Source organism: Papio anubis, chromosome 14, assembly GCF_008728515.1.
Source record: "Papio anubis isolate 15944 chromosome 14, Panubis1.0, whole genome shotgun sequence".
NCBI classification, from domain to species: domain Eukaryota; kingdom Metazoa; phylum Chordata; class Mammalia; order Primates; family Cercopithecidae; genus Papio; species Papio anubis.
Genome location: NC_044989.1, coordinates 85,978,713 through 85,990,711, shown reverse-complemented (window position 1 = coordinate 85,990,711; position 11,999 = coordinate 85,978,713). Strand labels below are relative to the sequence as shown.

At 55.5% G+C, this 11,999-nt stretch overlaps 1 protein-coding gene across 6 annotated transcripts; it reads right to left on the bottom strand.

Annotated features, from left to right (window-relative positions):
* Positions 1–4,407: 4,407 nt before the first annotated feature.
* SH2D6 (SH2 domain containing 6) lies at positions 4,408–11,703 on the bottom strand. 6 transcript variants are annotated; one of them, XM_031655308.1, is made up of 15 exons: positions 11,175–11,703; positions 10,371–10,500; positions 10,248–10,273; positions 9,845–9,879; positions 9,418–9,488; positions 9,199–9,313; positions 8,584–8,642; positions 7,868–7,937; positions 7,051–7,073; positions 6,546–6,606; positions 6,276–6,334; positions 5,901–5,984; positions 5,574–5,732; positions 4,801–4,929; positions 4,408–4,565 (listed from the first exon to the last, which is right to left on the bottom strand). In XM_031655308.1, the coding sequence occupies exons 2-14, from the start codon at positions 10,404–10,406 to the stop codon at positions 4,813–4,815; spliced, it is 915 nt and encodes a 304-aa protein (XP_031511168.1). In that variant the 5' UTR covers positions 10,407–10,500; positions 11,175–11,703; the 3' UTR covers positions 4,408–4,565; positions 4,801–4,812. The 6 variants fall into 6 exon arrangements, with proteins under 6 accessions (XP_031511168.1, XP_031511167.1, XP_009182812.1 ...); XM_031655309.1 differs by having other exon boundaries at positions 4,503–4,584; XM_031655307.1 differs by having other exon boundaries at positions 4,408–4,929.
* Positions 11,704–11,999: the final 296 nt, after the last annotated feature.

Here is an 11,999-nt window from a genome sequence, read left to right as displayed (position 1 = left end):
CTCGTCCCGCCTTGGCTTCCCAAAGTGTTGGGATTACAGGCGTGAGCCACCTCACTCAGTCAGTATATGGATCTTTTTAACTTTTAAGTTCAGGGGTACATATGCATGTTTGCTACATAGGTAAACTTGTGTCATAGGGGTTTGTTGTACAGATTATTTCATCACCCAGATACTAAGCCTTGTACCCATTAGTTATTTTTCCTGATCTTCTCCCTCCTCCCACCCTCCCCTCTTCGATAGGCCCCAATGCGTGTTGTTTCTTGCTACACATCCATGTGTTCTCATCACTTAGCACCCACTTACAGGTGAGAACATGCGGTATTTGGTCTTCTGGTCCTGTGTTAGTTTGCTAAGGATAATGGCCCCCAGCTCCATCCATGTCTCTGCAAAGGGCAAGATCTCGTTCTTTTTCTATGGCCGCAAAGTATATATTAAATCCATGTTTTGTTTCTTGAGACAGGGTCTTGCTTTGTTGCTCAGGCTAGGGTGCAGTGACGTGATCACGGCTCACTGCAGCCTCAACCTTGAAGACTCAAGTAGCTGAGACTACAAGCACACACCACCACACCCAGCTAATTTTTAAATTTTTTTGTAGTGATGGATTTTTTTTTTTAATTGGCCAGATTATTCTCGAATTCCTGAGCTCAAGTGATCCTTCCACCCTGGTCCCATGAAGTGCTGGGATTACAGGTGTGAGCCACTGCTCCCAGCCTATACATGTTATTTACATCATTTCTCATCCTCACAACAATCCTGAGACATATGTATTATTAACCCCATTTTAAAAGTGGAGAGACTGGCCGGGCATGGTGGGTCACACCTGTAATCCTAGCACTTTGGGAGGCCAAGGTGGGTGGATCACTTGAGATTCAAGACCAGACTGGCCAACATGGTGAAACTCATCTCTACTAAAAAAATACAAAAATTAGCTGGGTGTGATGGCGGGCACCTGTAATCCCAGCTACTCAGGAGGCTGAGGCAGGAGTACTGCTTGAACCCAGGAGGTGGAGGTTGCAGTGAGCAGAGATTGTGCCACTGCACTCCAGCCTGGGTGACAGAGTGATACTAGGTTTCAAAAACATAAAATAAAAGTGGCGAGACTGAGGCTAAAGTTAAGCAGGAAGTGAGTAGCTGAGCCAGAATGAAACTTGGGTCCTTCTGTCCATGTTTTCACCAAAGATCAGGCTGCCTCTTCAGAAACCAAAAGCTGAAAGCCTAGCAGAAGTTTGCTTAGACCATGTTCTGAGCCCTGGCAGGTGTGGTTTTGCTGAGGCTTTCATACCCTTCTCAGCTGCAGAGTCCCTCAGCTCCCCTGTCCTACAGACCCTCCCCGGCCACTGGAGACAGGTAACCCACTGTCTGTATATAATACACGGGCTTCTTCACCAAAAGGCACTTTTTTTTTTTTTTTTTTTTTTGAGACGGAGTCCTGCTCTGTCGCTCAGGCTGGAGTGCAGTGACGCGATGTCAGCTCACTGCAACCTCCACCTCCCCGGGTTCAAGCAATTCTCCTGCCTCAGCCTCCCAAGTAGCTGGGATTACAGGCATGTGCCACTAGGCCCAGGTAATTTTTGTATTTTTAGTAGAGACAGGGTTTCATCACGTTGTCCAGGCTGGTCTCAAACTCCTGACCTCAAGTGATCTGCCCGCCTCAGTGGGCTGGGATTACAGGTGTGAGCCACCTCACCCAGCCTCCAAACGGCACTTCTCAAAGACTTAATCCCCTGGTTGGTGACCCTGCCTAGAATTTTCTAGAATCTGGCCTGCTGGGTGGGAGGAAATGGGGATGGGGTACTTGGAGGGATGCTGGCATGGTGAAAAATCAAGGAGAGTGATGTCTCACCTGAATGATAAGAATATCATTCTTAAATATCAGCCCTTAAATATTCCCCCGGCCTCTATGCGGCCCCTCTGGCCCATTCAGCACTACACAACCAGAGAGATGCTCCTAGGATACCATCATCCCTCCTGCATCCACCCCTGCTCAGAGCCTCCATGACTCCCCAGTGCCTTATGGAGGCCTCCCAGGCTCCTCCAGACCTAGCCCCTGCCGACCTCCCCAGCTTTTCCCACTGCCCCTCACACTTGGGAAGGCACGAGACTTGGAATCCCTGGCTATATGTGGCTATTTAAAAGTAATTAAATCGTCAATGAACAATTCAGTTCCTCAGTTACACTAGCCACATTCCAAGTGCTCGATGACCCCCAGTGGCTGGTGGCTACTGTACTCCACAATGCAGATACAGAACATTTCTATCGTCACAGAAAGTTCTATTGGACAGCACTGGATTGGACTTTTCTCTTAACAAAGGAGGCCCTGATAAAAGAATGTTATCAGCTTTAGAGGAATCCAGAATAGACTTGACCTATTTGATGACTCTTTCAATAAATATGCGCCACCTACTGTATTCCAGGCCCTGAATACACAGTAGTGGGTAGTAGTAGCCGGTCTGTCCTGGGAGTGAAGAGATGATGGCCTAAGTACTTGGGCCCAGGCTGGGGGAGTGGTGAAGGCTCCCCGGACAAGGGGCCATCTGCTCAGGCCTGCAAGCCTAGGAGGCACTGGGCAGGCAACATGTTCCTTTTTGCCCTCAAGGGCCCCAGTTATACATTGTCCCACTGCCTGGCTGTTCCTCCTCTCTTTCTCCCCAGGGAGGGGAGGAATGGAGGCTAGTTCCTTGAAGTTAGTCCCTAAGCTGGGAAAAATTAGAGTCCCTGTTGGGCCATTAACTTCAGGAGCTCTGGGCTGTAACTTCTACTCCCCTGACTTAAGGCCTCATGGCTGTGGGGCTCAGTAATAACAGGCCCCTGAGCCCCCAGGCCTTTGTGGCCACAGAGTGGAGAGCTCCCCTAGGAAAGTGGAACCTGTAAAGCTGTTGTGGAGATACTAGGGGGCTGACTGTACTCTGAGTCCCAGCCCAAGGTGCCAAGCTCCCCAGCTTCCACAGCCCCTGCGGGCCTGCGGGATGAGCCTGGGGAAGGTGTGGAGGACGGAGGCCGGGGTCTGGAGAGAGCCAGGGAGGGGCCAGTGAGGCTGAGGGCGTGTCTTGGGGTCTCCTATTCTCCTGTTTCTGCTAGAGGCCCCCGCTGCTGGTCTCTTCCTCACATACACACACCTGTGTCCACCCGCCCCCCGCCCCCATGCCGGCTGCCCCAGCCCGTACCCTTTCCTGGTGCCCTGGCCGATAACTGTGCCTTCCCAGCGATTTTGACAGTGGCAGCTAATTGGCCCGAATTCGGTGAGTGTTTCCTTCCCCGCATCGGGCACCCCTTTACGAAGGCATCCCTTTATGTGGCATGTCTCACTTAAGCTTCCTAACCGGAGGACGATTACGTAGGGACGATTATCTTCCCCTTATTACAAGCAAGAAATGAAGGTTCCAAGGCAGTAATCCGCAGAAGCCGGCAGTGACGGAGACCGTCCACGCCCTGCCGCCCCGCACCCCGCCCCCAGCCTCGCGCTTGCCTCTCAGTGTCCTCAGTGCCCGCCCGCCGGCCCCATCCCCAGCGGGGTTCCCGCGCCTCCCGGCCCTGCCAGAGCCCAGGGTCGCAGGGCAAGCAGGGCCAGCAGGCCCGGGGGTGCGGAGTGGGATGAGGGTCCGGGCCCTCGGTGCCAGCCTGAGCGCGAGGCAGCCGCAGAGCCGCCCTTTGTTTCGCGGCGCTTGCGGCTTCTGCGGAGTCACGGTCACATGGAGCTTCCGGCACGGGGTGTTCCGGGCGCCACGCCAGGGCCCGAGACGCCCCCGCCCCGTGGCCTGCCCTGCGCCGCCCGACGCCCTCGCCCGCCTGCAGGCCGCCGGCCACCCGGAGCTCCCTGGGCCTCGGGGTCCGCGCCCTGTCCCGCGCCCTGTCCCAAGCTCCGCCTGACCGCCTGGGGACCTGGAGCGCCCCTCCACCTCCCACCGTCCCCCAAGCTCTCGCCGTCCCCCAAGCTCTCGCCCGCCGTCCTGTCTTCTCTGAGCGTCACTGTTCAGCTTTCCCTAGCTTTGACCCTAGACTGGAGCATCAGATCGGGGCCCACTGTCTCCCCTCCTCTAGACAACACCAAGCTCCCAAAATCAGGCTCATCACTCCCCTGGGAGCACTGTACCTAAGTAGGTGTTGGAGGAGTAGGTAATGGACTCCATTCTCCTCATTTAATAGGGTGTCAGACAGCACTGAGCCTCCCTCCCTTCCCCACTCCAACTCCCACAAATCAAAACAAAAATCAGCCACTGGGCCTGGCCTCCACCGACACAGAGCATCTGAAAGTAAAAGCCTCAATCTGGGGTAGAAACGACTGGCCTTTTCCGCCCGGTCCTGGCTCCTGCATCTCCATAACTCCAGGCTAGTCTGCCCTGTGACACTTGAGAACCGTGGGGCCTCCCTCGTGCAGGCCACCTCTGCTTCCTTTAGCAGATTCAATAATTTATTCAACAATTTTTTCTTATTTATTGAAAGCAAACTTGTAAAAGGCAGGCCAGTCCCTCTCAGGGTGCCCTCGGCCCCCAAGTAGATGTGAGAGGTCACCATGGTTCCTTCATCCAGGACTTAGTGAACTGGGCAGACACCTGCATTCCTGGAGGCTGGGAAGAGGATGTCAGTCTTGGAGAGGCAACAGAGAAGGCAGTGTGAGGCTCTAGGTGAGCACGGGGTGGGGACTCCAGGACCCGTTCCTGGGTTTCCAGGCAGCCTTTCCCCATTAAAGCTGCTTGCAGGCACTGGGAAAGGCTAGGGTGAGGAGGGGTGGGAAAGGAGAGAGGAAGATAGCCCAAGATTGGGCGGGGCAAGAAGCAAACTGGGGCCAAAGGCCGTGTGTACCTCACTGTGGCCTCAAGGCTTGGTGGGGAAGAGCAGGCAGGTGAGTTCCCGGCTGCCGCTGTGTCTGTCCACAAGGGGCAGAGGGTGCCGCATGAAGTGCTGGACCATGGTGGCCACGGAGGAGAAGAGCTGGCCAGGGAGGCAGAGCATCCGTGAGTCCCATGAGCCTCATGCTGGGAGCAACTTCCTGAGGCAACTATGGGACTCTGGCAAAGGGACTTTTGACATTTTTCTAGATATCTTCCTTCCTGTTTGCCCCATGCCGCTCCACTGCCATTTTGCTGCCCCGTTCCAGGCCTCAGACAACTTTCCTGCTGCTGCACTCATGGGCACGCCGCTGGCCAGACTCCTATGTCCAAGGCTAGATCAAACTGACCCTAGGGCACGCCTCTGCCCTGGTACTCCAGCGTGGGGAGCGGTGTGATGGGTGTCTCTAGTTTGCATCCTGGCAAATGCTGGATGCAACGTTGAGTCCTCGGGGGAAGTAGACGAGAGTCTGAAGATCCTGGACTCCATCCTCCTCCCAGCTGGGTTCATTAAAGGCACAAAGGCCCCTACCTCGACCCTATGCAGACTGAGTCATGGCAGGAGGGGCACCTCCCCCACCAGAGGGCCAGGAGTCTGGGAAGGAGTTCAGGGCTCTGGGTTCTGTCATTTCTGCCTACCCCAGAAAGATACAAAATGAGGGTTTTTCCCGAGACAAATGCTCTTGGCTGGGCCCGGGATACTGCTCTGCTGTCCCTCCTTAGGCCCCTGCCTCCTCCAGCTCCCACCTCCTCATGGTTCCTGCCCTCCCGGCCCAGGGCATAGTGGCGTCCACCATCCAGCCGCCGGATGGGAATGTTGAAGACCCGGCCTCGGAGCAGTACTGCCAGGGTGAAGGGCTGGGAGCCGTGAGGCCCTGAGCTGGGGCGCACGGTGTAGGCCCCATCCTGTGGAGGAGACCCCAGCCATCAACCTCATCTTCCAATGGGCCTCCCACTGCCCTGAGCCATCATGAGGCCAGAACCCTCCGGCTCTCCTGCTCCCCACTGCTCTGCCAGCTACAGCTTGTGAGCGGAAGGGGTTTCGGAGAAGACCCAGGGTCCATGGCTGCCCACCTTTTGTAAGCGAAGCAGGGCACTCTCAACAGCATGGCGGTCACAATTCCCTGAGTACCAAGGCTGAGCCAGCAGGTCACTGTCCTGTGCATACACACAGCCACTCAGAGACGTGCCAGGGCACTCGATCCGGCATGGGGAGCCGAGGACGCAGGGTGCAGTTATTTGCATTCCCATCGCCTTTGTTCAACTGAGTCCCCCGCAGGCAGAAAAAAGAGGTGTCCCTGTCTGGGGCACGGCGGGGTGCCGCACATGTGTGTTCAATATGTGTTCTCACGGTGGTGCATCCTTCAGCCCAAGAGGGTTCCTGGGGGAGGACTCTCAGGCTCTGCTCCCGGAACCCCTCCCTACAGCCTGCTCCCAGCCCCTCCTCACCTCAGCAGTGGAGGCGCTCCCAACTGGGGCTACAGAGGGAAAAGACGATTTCCTTCCTGCTAGAAGAAGGAGATTATTGAGCTGGGGTGGGATGGGGGTGGGCAAAGGTGGCTTCTAGGGGACAGCTTCGGGGGCAGGGGGTAGAAGGAGGCGTGCATGGGCCTGAGGTGTGCATGGCAAGGGATGCAGATGGAGCCAGGAGAGAGTGTTGTGCTGTGGGCAGCTGAGGGACTCCAGCAGGAGGGATCTGGAGCTGAGGGAGGGGCTCACCTGCATCGGGCTCACATTCCAAGTAGAGGTCCTCATCAGGTTTCTTTGGAGGGCCTAGCACCTAAGGTAGGGAGGGGTGTGTGGGACCATGGGTTTACCCAGTCCTGGGGTTCCATTAAGGACTAGGGGTTTTGGGGGAGGAGCCATCGATTTGGAGGGGTGGCAGGCACCTCACTCCCTCCTCACATGGTGATCCTTTCTGGGAGCCAGCTTGAATGATTACGATTTCTCCTCTGTCCAAGAGGGGGCATCCCACTAGCACCTTCCCCTTCAGAGGTGCCCATGGGCCCCGGCTCTCTGAGACTGTGAGGAGGAGCCCTGGGCAGCACCCTCAGGACAGCTGGCTCATTGCCTGCCAGGGGCCTGTGGCCGAGGGGCAGGGGCCCTGCTCTGGGCCTTTTCCCTTGGTTTCAGGGATATTTCTCCTCTCTAGCCCCCCACCCCACCCCTGCAGTTTCCTAACCAGAACCATGGGAAGTGAGGCGGAGATGGAGGGGCTGCTCACCACTCTGGATGATGCACCCTGCTCTGGAAGGAAAAGGAGAGAACCACCTGTCACGCAGGGCAGGGAGCAGAAAGGAATTCAGTGGGACTGAGGCTGAAAGAACGGAGACTCCTTAGGGCGCCTCTGAGGAGGGCATCTCAGAGCCAGCTTTGAAACCCCATGAGAAAGCTTTTCTCATCCCCTAGTAGTTCTCTGCACAGCCCTATGGTATGGCCTGTCCTGACCTCCCAGCAAACTTGCCAGGCCTGGCTCCAAAGACTTTGGACTGTTCAAAAAATCATAGCAGCCGGGCACAGTGGCTCATGCCTGTAATTCCCAGCACTTTGGGAGGCCAAGGCAGGCAGATCACTTGAGGTCAGGAGTTCGACGCCAGCCTGGCCAACATGGTGAAATCCCATCTCTACTAAAAATACAAAAATTAGCCAGAAATCACTTGAACCCAGGAGGCAGAGATTGCAGTGAGCCAAGATCATGCCACTGCACTGCAGTCTGGGTAACAGAGCGAGACTCCGACTCAAAAAAAAAAAAAAAAATCAGAGCAGCCGAGCCAAAAAAAAAAAAGAGCAGACTGCTTCTGTGGGATCTTAGGCACAGCATTTCGTATCTCTGGGCCGCAGTCTCCTCATTCATTTCATTAGAGACACTGCCGCCTGCCTGCCTACCTTAGAGGATTGGTAGGTATAAAGGGGCACAGCCAGGGGAGTGCCATGAAAGGGCAGGGTATGAGACCCATGTCAGGCAAGCACAGCTCTACTCCGCGGTGGGAGGACTCCCTGTCCCAGGGTGGAGCCACAGAAAGAGAGGACATCACCATTACCTCGCCTCCCGAAGACAGGTCTCTGCTTCCTGGCCACCAGCAGGCTCACTGCTCCCGTCAGCTGTGGGCACTGTGGGGCCCGTGAGGGCGGATGATGGAAGGAAACTGAGGCACCAGTTTCCTTCCAGGAGGGCAAGGATGGGGCAGAATAGGATGGGATGGGACCACTTGTATCTGTGTAGCTTTAAAAAATGTACAAAAGGGATGACTCTTCTCTTTGCTTCTACCCTGTGGCTCTTTCTTTGTTGTGAATCGCTCCCTGCTTTTTACAAAAATTCCAGTGAAATGTATGATAAAGGTGGTAGCTTTCAAAATCCATAAAGTCCCACTGGGATAAAGGTGAGACTGGGAGCTGGCAGTGACTGGCAGCTGAGGAAGGGATTTCTTCACTCTAGAGATGGGGAGGGGTCCTCAGGTACCAGAATCCAAGGGAAGGGCAGCTGAGCCCCTCCTCTCCCCCTCAGACAGATGAGAAGGGCACTGTGGGGGAAGCTGAAGGGGAGGGTGGAAGGACCAGGTTAGGCCAGCTGGAGGAGTGACTGACAGCAGCAAGGCTCTGGCTTCTCATGCATCTGGCATCTGATTTTTCAGGGGCCTCTTGAATGCAAATGTGGGGGAATCTTGCAAATGAGATGCCTCTAAGATTCACTCACTGGGAAATGGCAGCCTGGGGTGGGGCGAGTGGGGAAGGAGGGACTTCTGGGGAGGCCTCTCACCATGCTGGGCTGAGGCAGGGGTGGTGATGGCTTTGATGGACCCAGGGGGCCAGAGTGATCTGGAAAAGACCGCATGTGTTGTGAGTTGGTGGGTTCCTCCCAGGTAGGTTCCCATTTTCCTCCCGCCCCCCCCAACACCAGCCTCCATTTCCTCCTCCTTCCCTCACTCCCCTTGTTCATTGGCTTCCTGACAGCCCAGTCTCCATGGCAACTGGAGGCGGGCAATTTCCCTGCCCCCACCTGGCCGAGGAGCTGAGCAGTGGGAGTGGGATGCCAGCGGCAGCCGGGGCTCTCCCAGCACCCCCGCCCTTGGCCTGAAGAAGTGTTGGGATCTCAGAAGGGGAATGCCAGGCCCCCGCTGTTGCCCTGGTTACACCACTCCTCCTCTTCCCTTCCCACTCTTCTTCCTCCCTCCCCTCCTCCCTCCCTCAGTTCCTTCATCTCTCTCTCTCCCTGCCTAACCAAGAGGCCCTGGTGACTGCCAGCTGAGGCCTCCCTTGCTGCCTCAGTGCGGGGAGGGGAGGAGAGGCAAGGCTTATGCCCTCTTGTCTTGTGGGGACCCTCCTGCCCTGCCCAAGCACCTGGTCTCCCTGCCTCCCACCTCCCAGCCCTCACCCAGGTACAAGGAGTCCTCCTCAGTGCCAGGAAGGTGGGCAGGGGCTAGACTGAGGGGCAGAGCCTCACAGGGCGGCAGCTCGTACTTATTCTCCTCCTCGTCCTCCTCCTGGGCCTGGAGGAAGGGATGCTCAGCACAGCAGGAATGGAGGGGAGAGGGTGTTCAGGGCAGGCTCTAGCAGCTGCCTCCCCCACCCCAACCTCAGTAGCCAGACTCACCTTGTGTCTCCAAGTCCCTGGGGCAGGCAGAAAGGAAGGGCTGGGAGCATCTTCTCTCCAACCTGGGGAGTCTGGACAGACAGGCTGGCCTCACCTCCTCCCTGCCCACCTTTCCCCAGTATAGTAAACCACCCACCCTTGACAGCTTCAGTGCTTCAACTCAAAGAAACCACTCATCACAGGTATTTCCAATGCTGTCGCAGGGCCACTGAGGTAGGCAGTTTGGAAACAAGGGGCCCTTCCACCAATGCCCATCCTCTGTCCCCCGCACCCTTGATTCTGGCCAAGACAGATGGGAGAGCTAGGCCCTTGTGACTCAGCAGTGCTAGGCTCTGGGAGGCTGGAGGTGTGCAGAGTCACTCTGGGGGGACCTGACTTGCAAGGGATCCCAGTCTGTTGGGCCCCCCTGACCCATTGTGTCACTTACCTACACATCTGGGGGGTGGGAGCGGTGGCCACAGCCTGCAAGCACATTCTAGTCAACTCTGCCCAAGGGGCCCTTGAGTTTGTATGAGACAGACGCTGTGTTGTGGAACATTCACATCCATGACAATGTGACTGACAGAGGCCCTGGGAGCAGGGCAGCAGAGGAGGAGGCTGGGGACAGAGCTGGTGCCAGTGGGCGCATAACTGCATGAGTTGGTGCCCTGGGAAAGCCGGGAGTCAGGGAGCCCTAGTGCTGACAGGAAGTGGAGGCGTGTGAATGGTCTCCCTGGGCAGAGAGGAGCCAGGCAGAGTCAGCACAGCTCCTGGGATGGCTGTGCCCAGGAGAGGAGGGGTAGAGAGAGACAAGACGGGAAGGCAGGGGAGAGAGGAGCCCCAGTACTCACCGGGGCCTGCTCCCACTGCGCTTGTCCTGGAAAGAGCCAGGGTAGAGAGTAGAGGGGTCAGTGCAGCCGGGATGCCTCTCCGTGGCGGAGTCCTGGGCCTCCCGGGTGGGCAGGTTTGCGTACCTGGGGCTGTCCCGTCCTGGGACCACATCTTACCATGGCAGAGGCAGAGAAGCTTTGCCTCCCTGGAGCCCAGGATCTGCCACAAATGGCCTGGGGACAAGGGCTCCATTGTTCCCATCATTTGCATCTCCTAAACACCAGGAAGGTAGATCTGCTGTGGCCTCCAACCCCAGACCAACTTCATCCAGGACACTCCCAAAGCCCAACCCCAGGTCTCTGAGCCTCCCCAAGGCGGGCCTCCCCCGTCTGTGGTCTCCAGCCCCTCTGCCCAACAAGAGGAAGAGTTAAGCTGGACCAGGGTTCTCAGGCTTCCTTCAGCTTTCTGATCAGTGTCACCTTTCTCAACTCATAGACAACATTACGTTATTTGGCAGATCCAATTAAAAACAGCAGGCTGGCCTTGCAGACACTTTTCTTAAACGCTTTACTGCTGTTGTCGTTTGCTGGTGAGTGGTAACCAATGATTAAGGAAATGAAGGTGAGGGAGGTGCTTAGAAAGAGGCTCTCATATTTAGTGTGGCAGCTTCATTTTTTGATGGATGTATTTATCCATTCAGTGGGTATTTATTGAACATCCACTGTCTGCCAGAGACTGTTCCAGGCATTGAAGATGCCATAGGAAAACGAAGCAGGCAGGCATTACGTGTGTTTCCTCATTGGATTCTCACAGTAACGTCATGCTGCAAGTACTGGTTTTATCCCTGCTTTTCAAATGAGGAAACTGAGTATATTAGTCAGCTCGGGCTGCCATAACCAAAACCCACAAACTATGTGGCTTAAGCAACAGAAATATCATTTTCTCACTGTTCTGGAGCTACAAGTCCAAGATCAAGGTGCCATAAGGGTTGGTTTGTGATGCGGCCTCTCTTCTTGGCTTGTAAACAGCTGCTTTCTCTCTGTCCTCACATGACCTCTTGTCTGTGCACGCGCAGAGAGAGGCGGTTCTGGTAACTTTTCTTCTTATGAAGACACCCACTCTCTCAGATTAGGGCCCCACCCCCATGACCTTATTTATTTTTAATGACCTCCCTAAAGACCCTATCTCTAAATAGTCACATGGGGGGTTAGGATTTTAGCATATGAATTTTAAGGGAACACAATTCAGTCATAACACTGAGGCTCTGAGAAGTTGAATAGCTTTCCTGAGGTCATGCAATTAGCAAGTGTTGGAAATGGGATTCAACCTGAGCTCTGCCTGCCTCAGAGCCTGTGCCCTAAAAGCTAAGCATCCTGTACCTCACCAGGATTGGGTCTGGACGCTCCTTTCCTACGATGGAATTAGCAGTGCTAATTGTGACCTTCCTTAAGGAGCTTATGACTTCCAGGGGCTCTGTTACCTGAGTGAACTTTGGAACTCTGACTTTCCGAGAAGGGTCGCGATAAAAATGAGGGCCGGGGCCTGGTGTCTGACTGTTTAAGTCAGGGAATGAGGAAACACAGACCCCGATCATGAATGATGACACGAGGACTTCTAAGGCCCTGGAGCTTTCTGGTGCTTATTATTTCGGTGGCATCCTGGTTGTTGGTGCAAAGGAGAAATAAGCCCATGTACTTGCATCTTTGGAGGCCGCCAGGCTGGGGGCACTGGAGAGACACCCAGGGATGGAGGGGAAGACCAGACAATTCCTG

What these genes read in the sequence shown, in the direction of transcription:
- SH2D6 (XM_009184548.4), bottom strand. Translation starts at nt 10,406, where the DNA reads ATGGTAAGATGTGGTCCCAGGACGGGACAGCCCCAG. An exon ending in CGCAGTGGGAGCAGGCCCCG is followed by an intron (nt 9,880 to 10,247) that starts GTGAGTACTGGG and finishes ATGTGCTTGCAG; the next exon opens with GCTGTGGCCACCGCTCCCAC. An exon ending in CCCTGCCTCAGCCCAGCATG is followed by an intron (nt 7,938 to 8,583) that starts GTGAGAGGCCTC and finishes CGGGCCCCACAG; the next exon opens with TGCCCACAGCTGACGGGAGC.